A 25,335-nucleotide genomic window follows, 5' to 3' on the forward strand; every position below is an offset into this window, starting at 1 on the left:
AAAATCAACCGTTTCAGCCGGCCTTACGATTCCACGGCCTAACTGGCGGCTTGTGGGGCCAGGGAATATCCGGCGCTCCGTCCATCCTGTCCGAACGCCCACCGAGTTACAACGCCGTTGATCCCCTATCCCCCCGTGACGCGTATAGCACTAGCGACCAGGGATCCGTCTTCAATAGCATTCCGGCCATCTCGCGCCTCAAGCTCCGCAGGAGAAACACACTGGCTGTCGTTGTTGTCGCAATCGGTCTCCTGGCGGCAGTTGCCGCCATATCCGGTCTTGTTCTACATTTTCTGCATCCAAAAGGTATTTGCTGACCTTGATAAGATGTTTGTGTTAATAACAAAAACATGGGTTATATAGCCAAAGTTTACCAAAACATACTATATTTATGAAACGCTACTTATATCATTTGGACTATGGCGATATATAGACACAGCCAAAATACACAAAATTAATCTAGGAACATCTGTTATTTATTAAAAGCGCATGATACTCGTACTGTATATGGAGATTACCTGCAATTACTCTTTTCAATTTATTGTATAACGTTTTGTTTCAAAGTAATTTTGAATTTTTTCTTGCGATTTTCTCTATGCCACATTAGAAGATCTGTTTTTACTAAATTAAAAGGGAGTTTTTTTATTGTTTTGCAAATAATACATTTATGCGGCCAATTGTTGATAGTTTACTGTTTTATCCGAACGTTAAATGTGTTTTGTAATAGTCTTATTAAGCCTTTTTAATCATAATCTATCAGATTTTTCGCCAACAACCATCTGGTTTCAATATGCATGTACTTATTTATGGAAACACGTATAATTTATGTAATGGTGAAAGGATAGTAGTATGTACTTACAAAATAAATGGTTTGATGCAACGCAATCGTATAACCATTTGTTATGTTAAGTACATACTACCATCACGGGCCTATAAACTAAAATATACAGTAGATCTCGCTTTATACGCGATATTTCAAACGCTTTATATAGACATATAATGAAGTTTCCAACCAATGATTTATAGGACCGTGCTAACATCCTTTAACTTTTTAGTGGTCGGTATTGTAATGTGTAAATTAAGTGGACCAGCCACTGTTTTATCTACCGCTCCACATGATTTCAAGTAATAACGGATGCCTACTGATTTACTAGAATAAATATATTGGCAAATATAAAGTATATTGCCGTCTCAATGGACAAAAATATCTTGACAACAAACTTTAAGTGTAGGATAGTGTTCGTGTATAACAAACTAAAAGAAAATATAAACTATGACGACAAGCTTGATAAGTGAATCGAAAAAGCTGGAAAAATGAGCGAAAACGAATGCACGCATAAAATTTAAAATATTGCTGGTATTCAATATTCATCTGAAGTTAATCTTATGATCATACATCATTGAATTCATTCATTTTTTTGGTCAGTTATTGATAACAAGTAGTCCGATTAGCTACATCGTTCCTAGATCCAATTAAGACAAATCTTGAATTCCAACCCAGCAGATATCATTTCTTAAAAAATAATGTCATCGAAAATATAAGTATGTTTTTAAATGTTTGTTGTTTTTGTGTGTTTTTTTGTGTTGTTGTCTTTTGTTTTTTTTTTTGTTGTTTTATTACATCGGATAATGAATAATTTTTAAAAAGTTTGTCAATTGGCAATTTAAGTATGCATTCAATAATGGATATCATGTATCAGGCTTTTATATCAAGTTAATTATCCAGTCAACAAAATGATTAATGGAATAATAAATGACAAATTATAATTAATTACATTTGTATAATTGCTTTTTCGTTGATCAAATGATATTTTTTGTATTTACTGAAAGTTTATTAGAGACATGGCCTTTCGTTCTAGGGAATGTAAACGCGTATTTAAACGTTTTAAATTTAAAAAAATCAACAGCACTTTGAGTAAATGCTTCACTTATATGAAATACTTCAAGCTCATTTAAGAAAGGTAATAGACTATTGACATAGAAATTGATACAAACTTAGTATCTTTAGCCTAAGCACAAAGTATGATTCAATGATTTAAAAAATATACGATTATTGTTTTTAGTGTTTTGGAAACAAGTGTCTAAATTTTGGGGGAAAATATTCTTCTTCAATAATGGAAAGAAGTCTAATTTCGGCCTATACTAAGGAAGGTGAAACAGCTCTGGGCGTCAATATCCGATTAATTAATTCTAGTCAAAAATGATAAATTACATTTTATAATAAATGACATAATTTTATTTGTTATCAGATGCTTCAAAAAATATTACAATAAACGGTATACCGTCATATTATTCATTGCATTTGTTCATTTAATTTGTTTACGTTACTGTGATAAAATAAACAGTGTGTTTTTTATTTAAAAGGTAAACTGATATAATGTGTAAATAATTTAGTTAAATACTTAAAACGCAATTTATTCTGTATATTTATTTTCGTCCTGCTTCACGATCAAATTTGTTGACGACAATCAATCATAAACGGAATTGCTTTTTTAATGGGACTTGCTCATTGTTTGACACCATTTTTTGCTTACTAGTAATGCATCTGAAAACAATCATATTATAACTATTTTTCTCTTTGATACCGAAATTTCAGAAAAAATACCAATTTAAGTGTAAAAGAATATTCTAGATGCGATATTCATTGCAGGTCTAGTGGCATTTTGGGTTCAAATGTACTCTTTTGGGGAATAGCTAACCACCAATAGGGGTAAACTTCAGATATCAAACTTGTGTTGTACTCAAATGGGGATGCGAAGGGGTCGAGCCATCTTTATAGGTCGCATGCAGACTATTTAAATACTTCAAGAAAAAGAATTCGTGCATCGGATACTATAAGAACAGTTTGATTGTGGTCTACACTCTGCATTGTGAATGTTTAGAATTTATGGCATAAGCCTGCGTCGAAAACAATACAACAATAAATGTGATAACCTAAAAGAATATATAAATAGCAATTATATATAATGTGTTACTATCATGTTTTTCCTGTCAAAGACAACATGCGATATCAACCATTTTTATATGTTACATAAAGCCCATGGTACGTCTTTGGAACGCTTCTATAACGAGGCATGATGGTCCTGTCACAGAAACGCTTGTCAATGTCAGTCAAAACACACTGTGGTGTGAACAGAGCGCCTGGGTGACCCTGTAATTTTTAACAATCATGACAGAAAACAAATGACATCAACTTCATATGACGTTTTCGGAACGCTTTTTTTAACTAGGTCCTGTCACAGAAACGCTTGTCAATGTCAGTCAAAACACGCTGTGGTGTGAACAGAGCGCCTGGGTGACCCTGTAGTTGTTAACAATCATGACAGAAAACATTTGGACAAATTGGGTAGATGGTAAAATAGTAAATCGGTCAGTAGAACGTGACATCGTAAGTCAGAAAGCTTGTGACGAAATGCATTTGTCCACAATTGTTAAGCTGAACTGTCAGTTAAACAAAATAATAACCGTAATTTCACATATAGAAAAATGTAGTAATGCAATGTGCAACGTTTGTTTCAAATTTCAAAATCATGTCATGAGTTTAACAAAATATATCCATCATGAAAAAGCAAACTTTTTTTTTAGACAAACACATTCAAATATATGCTAGTCTAAAAAGCACAGAAAAATGTCATTTTTTATATAAGGCGAATTATGTAATCTTAATATCATCTTCATAAATGAAAGAGGAACATGAACTTGTACAGTTTGTACATTCTTTTTATTGCTTTATTATACATTAAAAGTCCATTCACGTGTAAGCTTAAACAACTTAAACAACTCTTTGTTTTTTCCAGAGATGTTGCGGGCGAATGTCCGATTCACGATCGCTAACCGCAACTTTTCCGAGAACATGTCCAACCATTCCTCAGTAGACTTCAACAACATACAGCGACCCTTGTGTCATGAGGTATTACTTTAATAAGCTAAAAATCCAACTTTTCTACAGCTGTGTTAAGTTAGCTAATCATACGACATTGGACATTGGACATTCAAAATCGAATGTTGTGCTGGCACGACATTGGACATTCAAAATCGAATGTTGTGCTGGCACAACATTGGACATTGGACAATCAAATTCGAATGTTGTGCTGGCACAACATTGGACATTGGACATTCAAAATCGAATGTTGTGCTGGCACGACACTGGACATTTGATATTTAAAATCGAATGTTGTGCTGGCACGACATTGGACATTGGACATTCAAAATCAAATGTTGTGCTGGTACGACACTGGACATTGAACATTTAAAATCGAAACTTGTGCTGGCACGACATTGGACATGGGACATTAAAAATCGAATGTTGTGCTAGTACGACATTGGACATTGGACATTCATTATCGAATGTCGTGCCAGCACGACATTGGACATTGGGATTTCAAAATCGAATGTTGTGCTGGCACGACATTGGACATTGGGCATTCAAAATCGAATGTTGTTTTGGCACGACATTGGACATTGGTAATTTAAAAATGAATGTCGTTGGACATTGGGATTTCGAAAATGAATGTCGTGCTAGCACGACATTTGACATTGGACATTCAAAATCGAATGTTGTGCTGGCACGACATTGGACATTGGACATTCAAAATCAAATTCGAATGTTTTGCTGGCACGACATTGGACATTGGACATTCAAAATCGAATGTTGTGCTGGCACGACACTGGACATTGGATATTTAAAATCGAAAATTGTGCTGGCACGACATTGGACATTGGACATTCAAAATCGAATGTTGTGATGGCACGACATTGGACATTGGACATTTAAAATCGAATGTTGTGCTGGCACGACATTGGACATTGGACATTCAAAATCGAATGTTGTGCTGGTACGACACTGGACATTGGACATTTAAAATCGAAACTTGTGCTGGCACGACATTGGACATTGGACATTAAAAATCGAATGTTGTGCTGGTACGACATTGGACATTGGACATTCATTATCGAATGTCGTGCCAGCACGACATTGGACATTGGGATTTCAAAATCGAATGTTGTGCTGGCACGACATTGGACATTGGACATTCAAAATCGAATGTTGTTTTGGCACGAAATTGGACATTGGACATTTAAAAATGAATGTCGTGCCAGCACGACATTGGACATTGGGATTTCGAAAATGAATGTCGTGCTAGCACGACATTTGACATTGGACATTCAAAATCGAATGTTGTGCTGGCACGACATTGGACATTGGACATTCAAAATCAAATTCGAATGTTTTGCTGGCACGACATTGGACATTGGACATTCAAAATCGAATGTTGTGCTGGCACGACACTGGACATTGGATATTTAAAATCGAAAATTGTGCTGGCACGACATTGGACATTGGACATTCAAAATCAAATGTTGTGATGGCACGACATTGGACACTGGACATTCAAAATCGAATGTTGTGCTGGTACGACACTGGACATTGGACATTTAAAATCGAAAATTGTGCTGGAACGACATTGGACATGGGACATTAAAAATCGAATGTTGTGCTGGTACGACATTGGACATTGGACATTCATTATCGAATGTCGTGCCAGCACGACATTGGACATTGGGATTTCAAAATGTCCAATGTCGTGCCAGCACAACATTCGATTTTGAATGTCCAATGTCGTGTATTCATTTTCGAAATCCCAATTTCCAATGTCGTGCCAGCACGACTTTCACTTTTGAATGTCCAATGTCCAATGTCGTGCCAGCACAATATTCGATTTTGATTGTCCAATGTCCACTGTCGTGCAAGCGAGACATTCCTTTTCGAAATCCCAATGTCCAATGTCGTGCTGGCACGACATTCATTTTGGAATGTCCAATGTCCAATGTCGTGCCAGCACGACTTTCACTTTTGAATGTCAAAAGTCCAATGTCGTGCCAGCACAACATTCGGTTTTGAATGTCCAATGTCCAATGTCATGACAGCACGACTTTCACTTTTGAGTGTCCAATGTCCAATGTCGTGCCAGCACAACATTCGATTTGGAATGTCCAATGTACAATGTCTGGCCAGCACAAGATTCGATTTTGAATGTCCAATGTCTAATGTCGTGCCAGCAAAACATTCGATTTTGAATGTCCAATGTCGTGCCAGCACGACTTTCACTTTTGAATGTCCAATGTCCAATGTCGTGCCAGCACGACTTTCACTTTTGAATGTCCAATGTCTAATGTCGTGCCAGCACAACATTCGATTTTGAATGTCCAATGTCCAATGTCGTGCCAGCACGACTTTCACTTTTGAATGTCCAATGTCCAATGTCTTGCCAGCACAACATTCGATTTTGAATGTCCAATGTCCAATGTCGTGCTAGCACGACATTCATTTTCGAAATCCCAATGTCCAATTGTCCAATATCGTGCTGGCACGACTTTCACTTTTGAATGTCCAATGTCCAATGTCGTGCCAGCACAACATTCGATTTTGAATGTCCAATGTCCAATGTCGTGCCAGCACAACATTCGATTTTGAATGTCCAATGTCGTGCCAGCACAACATTCGATTTTGAATGTCCATTGTCCAGTGTTGTGCCAGCACGACTTTTACTTTTGAATGTCCAAAGTCCAATGTCGTGCCAGCACAACATTCGATTTTAAATCATTATTCCTGGCACGACATTCATTTTTGAATGTCCAATGTCCAATGTCGTGCCAGCACGACTTTCACTTTCGAATGTCCAATGTCCAATGTCGTGCCAGCACAACATTCGATTTTGATTGTCCAATGTCCACTGTCGTGCAAGCGAGACATTCCTTTTCGAAATCCCAATGTCCAATGTCGTGCTGGCACGACATTCATTTTGGAATGTCCAATGTCCAATGTCGTGCCAGCACGACTTTCACTTTTGAATGTCAAAAGTCCAATGTCGTGCCAGCACAACATTCGGTTTTGAATGTCCAATGTCCAATGTCGTGACAGCACGACTTTCACTTTTGAGTGTCCAATGTCCAATGTCGTGCCAGCACAACATTCGATTTGGAATGTCCAATGTCCAATGTCGTGCCAGCACAAGATTCGATTTTGAATGTCCAATGTCTAATGTCGTGCCAGCACAACATTCGATTTTGAATGTCCAATGTTGTGCCAGCACGACTTTCACTTTTGAATGTCCAATGTCCAATGTCGTGCCAGCACGACTTTCACTTTTGAATGTCCAATGTCTAATGTCGTGCCAGCACAACATTCGATTTTGAATGTCCAATGTCCAATGTCGTGCCAGCACGACTTTCACTTTTGAATGTCCAATGTCCAATGGCTTGCCAGCACAACATTCGATTTTGAATGTCCAATGTCCAATGTCGTGCTAGCACGACATTCATTTTCGAAATCCCAATGTCCAATTGTCCAATGTCGTGCCAGCACAAGATTCGATTTTGAATGTCCAATGTCTAATGTCGTGCCAGCAAAACATTCGATTTTGAATGTCCAATGTCGTGCCAGCCAACTTTCACTTTTGAATGTCCAATGTCCAATGTCGTGCCAGCACGACTTTCACTTTTGAATGTCCAATGTCTAATGTCGTGCCAGCACAACATTCGATTTTGAATGTCCAATGTCCAATGTCGTGCCAGCACGACTTTCACTTTTGAATGTCCAATGTCCAATGGCTTGCCAGCACAACATTCGATTTTGAATGTCCAATGTCCAATGTCGTGCCAACACGACATTCATTTTCGAAATCCCAATGTCCAATTGTCCAATGTCGTGCTGGCACGACTTTCACTTTTGAATGTCCAATGTCCAATGTCGTGCCAGCACAACATTCGATTTTGAATGTCCAATGTCCAATGTCGTGCCAGCACAGCATTCAATTTTGAATGTCCAATGTCGTGCCAGCACAACATTCGATTTTTAATGTCCATTGTCCAGTGTTGTGCCAGCACGACTTTTACTTTTGAATGTCCAATGTCCAATGTCGTGCCAGCACAACATTCGATTTTAAATCATTATTCCTGGCACGACATTCATTTTTGAATGTCCAATGTCCAATGTCGTGCCAGCACGACTTTCACTTTTGAATGTCCAATGTCCAATGTCGTTCCAGCACAACATTCGATTTTGAATGTCCAATGTCCAATGTCGTATGTTTAGCTAACTTTACACAGCTCTCTACAGTATACTTCATCAGTATACAGCGACCTTTGTGTCATGAGGTATCATTAAAGTTACCCAAAGTCCAACTTCTCCTCAGTAAACTTCAACAATATTCAACTACCCTTGCGTCATGAGGTATCAATTGAGTAACCTAAAGTCCTACTTCTCCTCAATAAACTTCAACAATATACCTTGCCCTTGTGTCATAAGGAATTATTTAAGTTTCCCAAAGTAGTTTCTTATATTCCCTACATTGCTTCACATTTTGTTGCGTGAGCATGGAACTCATACAATATCTTTAAAGCTGCACTCTCACAGATTGAACGTTTCGACAATTTTTTTTATTTATTTTTTTTGTTTTGGAGCGAGCCATTTTTTTGCGAAATTCCATGGAAACCAGTTATATAAGACTGCTGACAAAAAAATCAGATCGCAGATTATTATATTTAAGTTCAAAAAATGATGTTCTTTGCACTTTCCTTAAACCGTTAGTGATCTGATCTTTTGTCAGGAATCTTATATCATTGGTTTGCAGATTTTTTTGCAAAAAAATGCTCTTTCCAAGACAAAAAAATGAAAAAAAGTTGTAAAAATGGTATATCTGTGAGAGTGCAGCTTTAAACCAAATTTACCTTACATAATAACGGCTTAATATGTCATTTAAACGACGTAGTATCTCGTTATGACGACAGCTCGTTTCCAACTTGTGATTTCATAAAAAACATTTTATAACGATATAGCGTCTTCCTATCGCATTGAAGGTAACACGTAGTTTAAACGAGATTCTAAATCACCATAACGAGACACTTAGTCGTTGTTACAAGATACCTAAATAATAATTCGTGATACATATAGGCTCCCGTACTAAACGGATATGATAACTTTATATTTTGGTTCAGATTCATATTCATTTGATTCTTGTATATAAATGAATGTTAATATATATGAGAGAATGTGACGGTGTTACTACAATACTACTATGTGATATATGATTAATATTTTAGAAAGATTTACGGATCTTGCAAACAACTATGTCTGTCATCTCTTTATCCTATTTATTATCATCTTCAGATGGACCGGTATTTTTTGACGAGTGAGTTAGCTGACCACTATCTCGGATGTCGAGTCATAACAATAAGGTACATACAGATAGATAGATTTATTTCGTAAAGGGATACATAATACACGGTAAACTAAAGCCAGGGCGGATTTAGGATTTGACATTAGAGGGGCGGTAACCTAGGGGCGTATTTTTTCACGTGCGCCCCTCAGTCAGATTTAAAATTCATTTGTTTAAAAATGTTGGCAGGGGGGTTGAAGATACTCCACCATGTATTTTTAACCATTTCTAGTTCTAAATGGTGAATTTTGGACGTATTTTGTTTCCTTTTGACTCTTATATTGAAATCAAAAAGTAAACTTGGACCATTTTAGGGGGTGCGCCACTTGATCCGCTGTTGAAGGAACTTAAGTAAAATGGTTAAACATTAATACCCACATTAGTCATTCAAACACTATCACATGAAAACCATCATCAATGATGACACAAAAAAGTAAACACTTATTTCCAAGCTGAGGCCATTTTATAATCACATATTGAATCTAACGAATTTCACGGATGGCTTAACACGGGATGACTTATATCCCTGACGCTGCGCAAGCAGTTGCCACAATTATTATCACTTGTTTGCCATTTTACATTTCAGAACTACTTTGTTTAAACTCGTTGACATACAAATGTGTGAGTTGAGTTGTTCCCCATTTCAGAGACGACGAGAGTATTTCCGGTATAGCGGTGCATCAGGTACTCGATTTCCATGATAATGACGTCACACACGACGGTGGACGCATCAAGGATATAATTCTGCGCAAGTCTGGGCGAATGAAGACCAACGACACGCTATATTTAGTGATCGGGGACTTTAATGTGTACCTAAGAAGTCTTAAAGTAGACCTAGAAACACTCCCATATCCGGAAGTCCCGAGGAAATCCCGTCCCAGAATACCATGGGGTAAGTGTTTCCATTATATTCCAGTATACCACGTGATAAATTGCGTCAGAAATGCTACGTAGGAAGGCAATATGTATTCCTTTGAATGAAGACTTTAAACAAAGATAACTTTACAATTGCTTCATCATTTCAAATGAAACATAGCGCAGTCTACGCCGCTTACAGAGCCTCGCCTTCGGTCTTTTAACAGAGTTTGATGAAGAGTTTAGTTTCTGAACACACTTTGACAAATCTTTTCACAAAACCGCCGCCTGATAGCATTGTCAAAAATTAGTTTGGAAACAGGATTGTCGAAGTGTTTGTGGAAACTAATCTAATTTAAGTCTTCATTTTAAGCAAAATGTTGCCTTCCGACGTAGCATATATGACGTAATATATGAATTATGCCTTCAGATTTCTTGTACATTATGTTGTTAATGCATAGAAAACAAAACAAAGGAACATTGTACATGATATCCGTTCTCAATTACAAAACATATAAGGTTGTTGACAAAGATCAGATCGCAGATTTTCATATTTCCGTTCGAAAATTAATGTTTTATGGCTTAAACCGTTACTTATTGTTTATGAAAAATGTTTAAAACATCAATTTTTGAACTTAAATATAAAAATCTGCGATCTATTTTTTGTCAGCAGTCTTATATAACTGGTTTCCATGGATTTTCGCAAAAAAATGGCTAGTTTCAAGACAAAAAAATAAAAAAAGTTGTGAAAACGTTCAATCTGTGAGAGTGCAGCTTTAAGGCTAATCTAAGGTAATTCTGGCCTTGACCACAAATTCATAGTATATAATGACAGTATAAAGAAAATAACTTTCGATTCCCACTCAATTATTAGTTCCCACATTGCATCAGATTACAATAAACTAATATGAAATGAACAACAATATGATGTATACAGTAAAACTGCGATCGCTCGAGGTCGCCAGGGACCGAACCAAAACCTCGAGGGAACCGGTGTTTCGAACGACCCGATTTTCTATTTTTCAGTTTGATATGAAATTTTAAGTTTGAAGTCGTCAAACATACTGTTTACTAAGACACCGATTATGTGTTGCGTTGTGGAAATCGCTAATATGTTCAAAGGTTGACTAAAACAAAATGTAAAACGCAAAAAAACAACAACAATAAATGAATAAATAGAAATGTTTATTTTAACAAAAAAGCACATTTTCGTAACAAGGAACATTTGAATGACAGTAAATATTGCGGGTATATTTTATATGAAAATAGAACGAAATAAGTTCGGGACCAAGCTCCGACCTCGAGGGAACGCCGGTTCTCGAACGATCGCTTGTTTGAGGGAACGCAGTTTCACTGTAGTATGAAGCATACTATAAATAATATATATACCTAATTGTTTTGTCTATAAAGCTTAATTAAAGGTTCGTTTGTTTTAAACAAACATTAATTAATATTTTGTCCGTATGAAGCATACTATAAATAATATATATACTTAATTGTTTTGTCTATAAAGCTTAATTAAAGGTTCGTTTGTTTTAAACAAACATTAATTAATATTTTGTCCGTATATCATTGATGTACACTTTAATAGTCGACAATGACTGGTTATGATGCACAATACTGCGAATATATATAATTTATACTTAATCTATCTCAGATAATGGTTATATGGTTATAGTTTTGACGTTAACGTGACGTTGGCATGCAGGTAATTACATTAACGTTAAACAATAATGCATAACAAGCATTTACGAAATAAGTCATTCCATAAAGATACTGTAAACTAACAAAAATGAAAGCTATAAATGTCCCTTTGAATTCCCATTTCTAAGGAAAACGTCTGACAGATACCGTACTGCGGGACCGTTTTCTGTAAAACAGTTGACGTAAATAAACAATGAGTTAAACTAACTGCGTTTAATTTGATTATAATTAACATTTTTGAATGAAATAATTTACTATCGTTGTCACTCTAGTCAAGTTATAAGACAGGCGCCTGATGACATGTTACGAAATATTTTTCAAGGACTGAATTATTTAAAAAAGACTTGTGCGTTTATTTAAATTCTTCAGTAATGAATAGTTTTGACAAAAATGGTAATTTTGAAGGGAAACTAGTACAACTACTTTAGCATTTTTGAGAGTGTTTCCTTTGATATCGTCTATATATTTACTCCAATATATGAATGGTAATAAGTTGGCGGAGCTTAACCGTTCAGTAACTATCATGCGGTTAATTTTCAACGCTATTGTGGTTTACCATACGCTAGTAATTGCACGCTGTCATTGACGACATTTGTACAAAACAGCCAACTACTCTTATGTTAGAAATTATACACTCGCGCTGATGCGCTCTTGTGCTCACATTAACTTAAATAGTCACTCTTACTCCCAAATAAGATTTACCATAATTGATTAAATATACCAAAAAAGGTATAAATGTAGAAAACAATGATTCTTATGAAGGTTACCAAGTTTAATTTGAAAGAAAGATGCAGAAAACACGGTAAATTTTCCTTATGAGACGACAGTAGATAGCACTCACCAATCATTTAATATTTCTATGTGTTCAGCTATTAAATACGCGGATACAATTGTGTTATCAGTAATTTATATTTTCCATAAATACAAACTTAAGTAAGTAGTGTATCCACTCAAAATTGATGCATGTGTATGTATTGATTTTGAATAACAGTGTCACTTTAAAGAACCATTGAACGGGTTGTAAATTATCTGTTGCTTTTCTTTATCTCTGATTATCTTTTTTAGAATATAGCTTTCGAAAAGTAAAGTAACACGTTGTAAGTGTTTCCAAAATTGTTTTGTTACAATAAAATATTTTAAATTTCCAGATAATCAAGATTTGGACATAATGAAATGAATTTCTGTGGAAATAATGTGTGTAAAATAGACATCAGGTATTTTCACGAAACAAAATAATCATTTCAGAATTGGGAAGGAAGCTTTAAAGCTTATACTTAATCTGTCTTTCAACTAATTTGAATATGTGAAAAAGTCATGATATATCGCATATTGAAGCTGCACTCTCAAAGCTTGACCGTTTCAAAAAAAAATGTTTTTCTTGGAATGAACCAAATTTTGCGAAAATGTCTAAAAACCAGTCATATAAGAAGCCTAAAGATGATATCGCATTATTTTTTTTAATTTTATGGTCGTAAAATGATGTTTTATTGCTAAAAGCGTTACTAAAGCTTTAAGAAAATATGGAATTTCTGCTGTTTTTCGAACAATTGAGGACTGATCTGTTGTGAGTTATCTTATATGACTAATTTAAATGTATTGATTCCAAAATCAGCTAGTGCTTAGACAATTTTTTTTATAAAAATGGCAATACTCTCTTAAAGAGTGCAGCTTTAAGCCAAAACTTGAGAAATACCTTTTCAAAAGTTAGTGTCATTACGTATTTGATATTATGTCACACACTTAAGTACCACACTAGTCAGTTTGCATCAAGTAGTCCAAAATTTAATTATAAACATATCCTCAGTCTTAAACGCACTGCATGAGCGCAAGCATTGAAGACCGCGTACTTAAGTCAGATTAAAGAAATCCCTTAACCTATATTTGTTATAATCGACCAATGAATTTGTAGTATAGAATTGTTCTTATTTTTTTCTTCAAATATCTATATTATCTTACATGAGCATTTTTAGAAGAAGAAAAATAGCCTTCAGTAAAGATATGTATCCCAAGCAGTTTTTACTTATTCACGTTATTTCAAAGCATATGTCATAGCATTGTTAAGGGAATAATACTGCAATTTTCATGTTAATGCACGTTTCATGTTTTCTTTGCATCAAGCCGTGTAATGCAGCAGAAACTCAATCTGTTTGATCTCTGTTTTGTTCCAGACGGGGAAGTTGACTTCATTGACCGTAAGTCCGCCCTCATAAGTGACTCTCAACTAACAAGTACAGGAAACGTTAAATCGCGCAGATTAAACACGCATCTAACACCTGTTTCCCATGTTCCCAAGCTTGTACTACCACAATATACCGACAAAAATGTAACAAAACTAACACAGAAGCTTTTTAATGGCTTACTTAATGACCGTGAACATATGCACATTGTACCTGTAGTTGAACATAAAACAAATGCAGATGATGGATTGGAATCCAAACATTCTTTTCATCAATTGCCCGTCCATGGAGTTGTGACCGAAAGCTTTGAAGCCATTAACGGTGAAGGGGCTCACATATACCCGGCTTTAAATGTTCGTCCTTCCGTTCCTTTAAACCCAACATCAAGTACACTGATAAAGCACCCGCCTGAACTAATTGAAAATGACAAACCAGTAATAAATGCTTTGCAAAAGAAGAATACTGGTCCTGTTGTTCAGTTTCATAATCCAGTGGTGCAAAAAGGTTTTGAAATACAAGACAGAACATTTACTGATCTGAAATTTAAGCATGATACAATTGGCTTGGATAAAACCATCGACAAATTGGAGGCACAAACACCTACTTTTCGAATGGACAATATCATAGAGGCTTCATTCTCTGATTTAATTGATAACTCAGAACCCACAAGGCAAACATCATCATTGAGCAGAGAAGCTACATATCATCTGTTCAAACCTGAACCGGACATCTATGATAACAACCAAAAGGTGTTCACAATTGACAAGGATGTATTTTTGATTGCCGGAAACAAGAAGGAACGCGTTGTTGAAACAGGAGCAGTTCGAACTCCAACGCTGGATATTACAAGGACACTGATTAACTACGAGGTTGATACAGATACAATTTCCAGAAATACTGTAATGACAACTACAAATAGTAAAATGCTGCTTTCTGCTGAATTTGAAATTACAAGCTCTGAATTGAAGCAAGAAATGACACCAGTGCATTTAATGAAGAAAACTGCCGAACAAACTGTACCAAGATTGACGCCTCAATTAAAGGAATTTATAAAACCAACGGACGTTAAATCGGTCAAAATAAAGATATCAGCAAAACCTTCGTCATCGTTTAGCACCATGTCGATGACGTCTTTCGCATCAGTTCCAGCTATTGATCCAACCCCAACGTTCCCCCCTCCGACTAGTGAGGTTGTTAAACTCAATGAGTTTATAGAGCAACCTATTCAGCAGACGCCAATCAGTAATGATGCAGAAATGGAAAACATAAACTGGTTCAATGTGTTTAACAACCCACGATCAATTGTTGAAATAAAAGTTGATGAACTGAATAGGCATCGTTATGACAATCAAATTTTAAAGAATGAGAACACTCATGTGATTAAAAATATTGTTGATGACTTAGGAGACTCCATAGCAAATCAGATTGTGCCTAATGGACTATTGGATGATATACATTTTATAGATCTTACTGCAAATATAGAGGTTGATGATTCCAAAAATCGTCTAGGTATACATTATACGACAGTTCATGACATTCCCGACGAAGACGACATATTGAGTTCTCTTCGCATTGAAGATTTGCAAGTTCCTGGTGTGTTACAAAGCACTCCAAATCATCACCAAGATGATCATGATACCGGAGAAACACGTGAGGAACTGGACGAAAATCAGATGATGAAAATCTTAAACCAACTTATGGGTGAAGGCGAGGAAACTCCGGATGTAACGTCTTCTAGAACGAACGAACGAGAAAGAAACTTTCTGCCTGAGGTTTTCCCTGACACCAGTATGACACAAAACGTTTTTCAAGATCTGCAGCAAGAACTTGAAGAAAATGACAACCAACAAGACACAGTACGGACTCAGCAGTTATCAGTGCATCCGGACCAAGGAGGTAATAAACTTCAAGTAAATTCTGGGGTAACAATTGGTCAGTATCATCAGGTGATTCCAGATTCTGGGTACTATCAAAACAATAATTTCAGGCCTTTTAATGAGAATGAAAACAGACAGAGTTTATATCATGACAACTCTATAAGTTCAAAACAAAACAACAGAAATGTCGGCGAAGTGACCGTTGATTCTCATCATCAAACCCAAACAAATAGGGGATTTAATGACTGGTTTGAAAGAAGAAGGAATGTAACCATATCAAACAGCAGACAACATGGATTAAACTATGCCAATTCAACGTTCTATTCTTCGGATAATACTCATTTTTCTAAAAGAAATATCAATTCGTTCCCTCGGAATCCAGAGTTGATACTGAACCGCAACAGACAGGGTCATATTCGGCAACCAGGAAACTTTGTAAATAACGGAAATATGAACACTCAACATTTGCAGTCATACATGAACTTTCAAAATCAATTGATGTTATATTCAAATAATGATGTCCCTCGACAGAGACAACGCCAAGGATACGTACAAGCACGAGGACAATCATTTATGCGAAATCCCAAATATTTTAGAAGGTGGCAACAGCGATTTAGGTTTGTCAACAAGCAAATTAATACGATGCCTTTTTCCAAAGTCGGACAGTACAGCCGTACAAAGCATACTTGGGGTAGGAATAAGCTTTTATTTTATAATGGTATTCGTTTAGAAAAAAACAACATCTATGTGTTTAGAATAAGATGCTGCCTAGAAGATATAGTCTTTCAGCGTTAGCCTTTTTAGCTTTTACCAAAAACATATATATTCGCTTTATTTGTACCATGTAACTGAACATTATCAAAGGAAATTATGGAATATAGAAGAACTAGTTTGCAATGATGGTCCATCAACACTATTGTCAAGTAAATTGATATGTATACATATCAAAATAAGAGTAAATGTATTGAGTTAGTATTATACACAAAAAATGTTTTCGACCAATTTCAAAACATCACACACAAACAAGTTTTGTATTTTGAATAAACTGATTGAACATATTGTACATATCTGCCATATATGTGATGTGTGCTTATTGATATTTAATTCATATTTGCTCATTGCAGACAAACGTCATCGGGTAAATGGACGGATAGCCAGACTGTTCAAAACGTATTAAATGCCCTGTATCATTCCTTGCTCGCATGTATGTGTAAACTCATATATTATTCTATATACTTGTTACTAACGAATCATTAACAGTATATGCTTAATTAACTCTAACGGTTATATAGTTTATGTCTATTGTAAGTCATGGTTTAAACAACAGTTTGAAAAAAGTCCTTTTTCACCTGGTTTTTTTTCAAGAATGATTTGGTTATGTTTTATGTTTCTTTCAAATATCATCAGTTGAAGTACAAGTATGTTTATTTATCTTATTTTTTTTTTATTTTATCGGTTTACTTATACATCATTAATTTTCAGACATTTTCGTCGTTTTATTTTGTATGTGTCCTTGAAGAAAATAAAAATATGTTTAGTGTGTATAATAGATTGATAGTACTAATTTCAATTTGTAGGTTTGATGAAATCCACGCATTTTGAAGACATTGAAGGAATGAAGCAAATTCTACAACATCTGGTGGGATCTATGTCCGACATGACGGCGAAAATTGATACCATGCAAAATGCAATAGATTTTATGAACAAGACGTTTCATGCAACACATCAGCCATTGTACAGGTTTGAAGAAACGCTTGAAAATATGACACTGTCAATGGGAAACTTAAATAATAATCTACGAGAAATAAATAGAACCTTGGCCCAATTCAAACGTTTCCTGAAACAATTTGATAACACAGTGTTCAGTATTGATGATGTTATACTTCACATTGATGAGTCGCTAACGAACCTTGGACAAGCGGCCAATTTTGTTGAATATTCGCTGTATGATTTGAACGAAACTTCCAGCAGCGTGAATGGTGATATGATTGATGATGTAGCTTTGAAGTATGTGCATAAGAGTGTATTAGATGTAGACTACACATCAAGGTACTCTAATGAAACTTTGGAAAGTATGCAAGAAACGCTCAGGAGTCTTGAAAACGCTGTTCTGAAACTTAATTCTAGAGTGGATAGCGTCATTGGTGATTCGGATATTTTACGAGTTTCTTTGAGAAATATTAATCAAACAGTTGTTAATACACACAACAAACTCTTAAGTTTATACAACCAGCTTGAACACTTCAATGACTCTATAGGAAACATATCTAAAACTGCTAAGAAGCTTAATGAGACGTACACAAATATCAACAAGACGCTTCATCAGATGAATGAGCCATACATGCTCGTTGATGGAACTGTACTGGAAGTTATTCATCAATTGTCACAGATAGATAACAACATTTTTAATTTATCTGACAGTTTGATGGGTTTGAAAGTGAATATGAGTGGTATGAACGAAACTCTTTTAGATTCTATGAAATGGATAAATGGAATGGTCAGTACTTTAAAGAAATTCGATTTGCACTTCCAAAATGATAGAGATGGAATAACTGTCAGTCTAAAAAACAAAGACATTCTTGAAACGATTGGTATGCTGTTAGAAATGAATGGTACACTGAGTAACATTGGGGAAGATGTTGATGAAATCAATGATGAACTTGACAGGGCTTCGCTGAAGCTTGACATGTTTGGACAAAAGCTTAGTGCACTCGACAGAACATTAGATAACATAGATGTTGCTTTTCAAATGGTAACTTCTACTGTTGAGGCAGTAAATGCAACTGTTCAAGACACGGCCAATTCATTGAATTCATTGAATGATACAACGTTCACACTACGTGACAAACTGAATAATACAGACATCGCATTTGGCCACGTAAATGACACTCTGAACACAGTAGGTAGTATAGTAACATCGGTAAATGAAACACTATCTGCGATACGAGATGATCTGAAAACAGTGAATAATACACTAGCTGATCTTTCGGATACGAAAGTCTCGGTTCAACAGTCTTCAAAAAAGCTGTTTGAAAGTCTTGACACAGTTCAGGGCTCAACTATGGAAATCAATCAACAACTGCACAATGCAAATGAAACTCTGAGAGTCATTCAAAGTAAAGCTGATATTGTAGGCGAGTCCTTCAATATAATCAACGGAACATTGAAAAGAATAAATGACACGGTTTTTGATATGGAGTTTCAATTAAATAAAACGGAGAAGTTAATGACACAAACAAATTATACGCTAGAAGCAGCAAATGTTACGCTGGAGGTGGTAAATGACACTTACGGCAGAATGAACAGTTCACTCCATCAGTTGACAAAATCGTTCAACCACATGACGGAGGAGTTTAAAGAAGTTGGAAAAGCCTTTCCAAATATGATGTCGTCAATAGCGAAAGCGCAATCACAACTTACAAAATTGCAAGAAGAATTTGAATTAACAGGAAACGCCCTGATGAATGGAACATTAACAAGACGCTACCTGAATACACGATTCTCTGATGTAATGAGCTTAGTTAAAGACGTGAAGACAAAAGTAGGGTCTACCAAAAGCATTTTGCAACAGCTACAAGAACGATCGGAAGAAGCTGGTAAAGCTATCATGAACTTGAAAGAACATGTTAATATAACAACCGAAAAATATAATTTTGTCAATGATAATGTTGTCTACATAAACGCTACACATGACAAACTTCTGAATAAGTATAAACAGTTGTCGGATAATAAGACGGAAACGTCCATACGATCAATACAGCTCGCATCAAATATAAGCGATGTTACACAGGAAATAAAAGTTGCTTTGGCTACTCTTGATAAGTACCAAAATTTGAACACAACACTTCCATCATTGAATGAAGGATACGTCGTGCTGATTGATGAATTAAACAACAAGAACATCACTTTTAACAAGTCTGCTAAGGATTTCAACGATGCAAATGATTTGCTTTGGAACACAAATGGTCACCCTACAGGTATATATACAGACATAAGAGTTTTGAAGAACAAAACAAAGTTAGTAAATGACACTATGTTGGATTTTGAATCAGCTTTAGATGATCTTACTTTATACAGTTCATTAGCTGAAAGAATGAATGCAAATATTACTAATTTGTTGGATTCAACAACATTTATTCAAGATAAGATTGATGTGATCGAAACAACTGAGAACGATGTAAATAAAAATATTTCTTTCACGGATAGGCACATTAATGCCACACGTAAAAATATCAGCAAACTAGTGCAGCAACTATATCGCGAGTTGAATAAGATCGATACTTTGAAAAATAGTTATGGTGATGTGAACGGTACATTTGATGAACCAAGCGTATACGAAAACTTGAAAAAAACAATTCAAGATTTGATAAAAGAACTAAGAAATAAATCATCTGCTCTAGAGACGAATGATCTATATTTTCAAGATTCTGTGAACACGTATAAGCATGTCAATGATACACATCATGACACAATCTATAACGTCGACGATGAAACTAAGAAAAGTCTTATCAACACCCTCTCATCGATGAAGGATACAGCTTTTGTGGTCAACAATATTCAAACAAACATAGACGGTATTGTATCGGATACAGACCGGGTGAAAAACTCATTTACAGATATAGTAAATAAAGTTACTGATTTACAAGATTCACTTCAATATCATAAAGATAAAAACAACTTCATTGATGTAAATAAACCTCAGTTGAAAGACAAGTTTAGCGGCATTATTGAAGATATGAATTCATCAATCTCTAAGCACAAATATTTAATTGATGAAATCCACAGACTTCGACAGTTAGCTGAGAGTCTTCAAAACGGAATTAATTTGCATGAAAACGTTAATATGAGTGTGCAACCGGAACTTACACTGTTGTTTAAAACGGAAAAAGACCTTGAAAATATGATTAACGAGATTGGTAAATTAAAGACAGAAAGTCAGGACCTACTTTTGGAACTTCTCAATATAGATGAAGAAAACGTTACATTGGACCAAATAAAAGAACTATATAGACAATATAACAAAGCATTAACTGTGCATGAAACTGCTTTAGCGGATGCAAATACACTTACTTTAAGAAGTGAAGAAATTCTGGAAGGGGTAGGGAATGAATTTATTGATATGTCAGAGAAATTATATCAGATAAGCAATGCAAGCGAAAGCTTAGCAATTACTCGGAAAAGAACACCGCCTTTGTCTGACAAGCTTTCAAACGCTTCTCATGAATTGAACGACGCTATAGAGAACATACAATGGCTCAAAGATGAATTCAATAAAATCAAACAAAACTATACCAACTTTACAGCAACAGACATTGATCTAACAGACTCTTATATCAACGATGCACTCAAAGAACATGAAAACCTCCTTGCATCTTTAAAAGACCAGTTGGAAAATAATAGTATTTTATTCGACAGAAATGGAAAGAAATTGAATACTTTAGACAAAACGTTTAATACCACCAACCTAGACAGAACTAACGTCTACAATGTTATTGTTCAGGATCTACATCCGAAATTAACCCTTGTAAATGAACAGTTTACAAATATCGATAGACGCTTTGAAGAAATACTCAAACGTTTAGAAAAAATGGATCTGACACTTAAAGGTGTGAACGAAACAATACATATAACAAATAAACAGCTATTTATTGATCGACAGAAAAAGCTTCTTGCTGATACCGTTTTTCCTGATCTAATTGAAGATACAAACACAGCAAATCGATCGTTGCAAAACGTAGAAGACATGCTTGATGAATCAAGACACATGCTAGAGAGTGTTATGGATGTGTATAACAAACTTCGAGACAGAATGCATGATTTCCCTAACATCAATATATCTCTTGACGAGATTGGACAGACTCTTGCTGCTTATAACAATTCTTTAAACATAATATCTGACGAATTGGATGAAGACAACACTTTGTTGGATGAAATCTGGAATCAAATGTGGATTAATCAATCTGAAAGATATAGTGATAAAGAAAGTATCCAAGACATTAAAAATAGATATGATAAACTCCATGCCATGTTGCACGAGTTGATTGATGACATTCATATCTCTGAAGGTGAATTAGAAAAGGCTCACAATGGGTCCATGAGAATGAACCATCAAATTATCTATCTGAAAGACACTCTTGATGATTTTGAAAAAACAAAGAATCAGCTAAATAGACTACTTGAGTCACTTTTACTGCTCGAATCTGAGCATCGTATTGTCGACAGTGAAGTAAATAAAACACTTTTGAAAACAAACAGTTTAGAGCAAAGATTTAATAAAACGCAAGAGATATATAATCATCTGAATAAAACAGTCTTAAACAATACTTTGAGCCCTTTCAATATATCTTTCTTGAAAACACATGACAACGTGGACGATTTGCTAGTCGATGTAACAAAACTAAAGAAAGATATAAAGCTATCACAAATAGCGAGTAATAATTTTTCAAAATCAACCGATGACGTCATAGGTGGTCGTGAACAACTTGAAACTATAATCAAGACAGGCAAAGATATAATAAGAGATATCACAAGTAAGAAAAACAATATAACAGTGGCACTAAATATAACATCGGAGAAAAATCATGATCTGTACGAAGAAGTAAAAGGACTGGTAAATGACTTAAATGACATCAATACGGTTTTTATTCGCCAGGAAAAGGAAGAATATTTTGAAAAGCATTTTCCTGAAAACCATTACCTAAAAGTAGGAAGAGAAATTAAGGCAGTAATTGAAAGGCAAAACAAACTAAAGGGAACCTATAATCGTGTAAATAAAAGTTTCAACCGAATGGCTAACGAGCTTACTGAACATGATAATTTAGAATTTGACATTGTTCCGATTGATATTGCCATTAAAGACGTGGAAACGTCAATTTTCCAAAATGAAGATGAAACAAATGATATTTTCCAGCAATACAAATACTTAGAGTCATCTCTGTTGACACCGGACGGTAATACAGTGAGTGACGAGGAAAGCATAGATGATATGAAAACGAGATACCAGAACACCATTTCGAAACTTAAAGAACTTGAAAAACGTCTTAGAGAAATGGTGCATGATTCAATCAAACGGAATAAAACACTCACATCCAATTCCAATGACGTGGACTTAATCGACAACGTTTTGGACCAGTATACTGACCTGCAACATGAAATAGGTTCACGTTTATCAATCATGGCCAAATTAAATGAGAGTATTAATGATGAAATTAATGTCAACAATCAACGAAATAGGTCTTACTTAGCATTCGAAGAAAACATAGCAGACTTAGAAGAACTTTTCCCATTGACATCTAGTTCGACTATTGATATTTTTAAAACAAATATAAGTAAATCTCTTACTGCCCTAAATGGCAACATCACTAACCTGGCTAAAACATCTACTGATGCAAATGAAAGAATAATTAAAAGTATTTCTGATTTGAATGGTTACCAAAGAAACATTTCCAAAACTTATACAGATCCTTATTCACTTCAAGAAACAATGGGACTTTTTCATTCAATGAGGAGAACATTCCATGGTACAGTTCAAGATGTTTCGAATGCGATCGATATTTTACACGACACTGGAGCGAATGTAAATAAAATGCTAAACAATACTCAAGATGACATTGAGATGTTGGAGCACGTGTTAAAAGAAAAAGAAAAGGAAGATTATATTATTGGAAACACCCAAGTTCTGTGGGACAAGTATTACGAACATTACAAGCTCGTTTTCGACATGAATAAAACATTTTCAGATGCGACGAATGAACTAAAATCCTTAGATTCATTACTTAAAACGGTGAAAAATATCATGAAGGACGATTATTCTATCAATATTGTTTCTCTGGCTGATGTTGATACAACGTTTCTTGATCTTACGTTAGACATGAATAAAACGTCGGATGTGTTACAGTCAGCTCGAGAAAAGCTAAGGATGATAGATCTAAATATATTCTTCGGAGGGTTCTTTACAGAAAACGATACGATAGCAGATATCAAAAACACGTTTGATTGGGTAAATAAGACGTTGGATACGGTAAAAAAGTTATACGATTCATCATCGTCTCAATTACACGAAACAAGAAATAATGCAAATGATGCTAGAAAAGAGCCACAAGTCGTCATAAGAGAATCAGACAAACTATCGACTTTGAGAGAATTGGAAAACAAAACAATATCTGTATTCAAAGATATTCCTCTAAAGGCTAGAAACTTAAAGTATGCAAATATGAATATATCACATAGCGTCAAGCAATTGAATGATACATTGCACAGGATACAAAGTCAATTTTCACACGTGAAAAATGAAACATTGCAATCAAAGTTAGACTCAACTCTAATTGAATTTGGTAAACTGAAGACTAATTCTTCCGAGTTGGCGTCAACTATAGATGGTATAAACAAGGACCTCAGTGATCTGACTTCATCTATAATCAATTCATCTAGACATATTAACAGCACCTCTTTTACAGTTAACGGTTTGCAACAAAGAGTGTTATCTATAAACGGTTCCCTTTCGTTGGCCTCCGAGATGATACAGCGTTTACACCCGCAAATGGACATAACAACCGTCACAGCTGAGGAAGCGTTGCTTAATACAGATTTGCTTACTGAAATAACGAGGAAACTTGAACAGGATTTTGTAAGACAAGAAAAAGAAGAATATTTTGAAAACAATTTTCCTGAAAACCAGTACCTAGAAGTGGGAAGAGAAATACATTCAATTATTGAAAGACAAAACAAACTTAAGGGGACCTTAAATCGAGTAAATGAAAGTTTTAACACAATGACTGACGAGCTTGCAGAATATAAAAATCTGAATTTTGACATTGAATCCATCGGCATGTCAAATAAAGACTTAAAAACATCAATGATTCAAAATGAAGCTGAAGCAAATGAAATTGATCAGCAGTACAAAGAATTAAAGTCATCTCTGTTGGCACCGGACGGTTATAAATTGAGCGATGAAGAAAACATTGATGATATGAAAACGAGATACCAGGACACCATTTCAAAGCTTAAACACCTTGAAAAACGCCTTAGAAAACTCAAGAGTGACTCAATTAAACAGGATGACACACTCTCGTCCAATGCCAATGATGTCGACTTTATCAAACATGTGGTGGATCAGTATAAAGCTCTGAAAAATGATGTTAGTTTTCGCATGTCAAGCATGACAGAATTTAGTGATAAAATAGATGACGAACTTATTGCAAATTATCACAGAAATAAGTCTTTAATAGCATTGAAAGAAAAGAAAGCAGACTTACAAGAAGGATTCCCAATAACATCTAGTTCTGTTATTGACGATTTGAAAACAAATGTAAGTGAATCCCTTAAAGATCTACATGGAAACATCTTTTATCTTACTAAAACATCAACTGATGCAAATGAAAGAATAGATAAAAGTATATACGATTTGAGTTATTTTCAAAACAACATTTCCGAAACATATACAGATCCTTATTCACTTAAAGATACAATGGAACTTTTTCCTCCAATGAGGAAACAACTCCATAG

At 35.2% G+C, this 25,335-nt stretch overlaps 1 protein-coding gene across 1 annotated transcript in view; it reads left to right on the forward strand.

Moving 5' to 3' along the window:
• LOC128219172 (uncharacterized) overlaps positions 1-25,335 on the forward strand; it is a 44,269-nt gene that overhangs the window by 13,757 nt on the left and 5,177 nt on the right. The window contains exons 2-9 of the mRNA XM_052926987.1: positions 18-306; positions 3,798-3,910; positions 9,170-9,237; positions 9,866-10,110; positions 13,946-13,969; positions 17,409-22,057; positions 22,484-22,988; positions 24,288-25,138. Coding sequence (XP_052782947.1) covers positions 18-306; positions 3,798-3,910; positions 9,170-9,237; positions 9,866-10,110; positions 13,946-13,969; positions 17,409-22,057; positions 22,484-22,988; positions 24,288-25,138 — 6,744 coding nt within the window. The remainder of the gene's footprint in view (positions 1-17; positions 307-3,797; positions 3,911-9,169; positions 9,238-9,865; positions 10,111-13,945; positions 13,970-17,408; positions 22,058-22,483; positions 22,989-24,287; positions 25,139-25,335) is intronic.

The sequence above is a fragment of the Mya arenaria genome, chromosome 15 (assembly GCF_026914265.1).
Source record: "Mya arenaria isolate MELC-2E11 chromosome 15, ASM2691426v1".
Lineage (NCBI taxonomy): Eukaryota > Metazoa > Mollusca > Bivalvia > Myida > Myidae > Mya > Mya arenaria.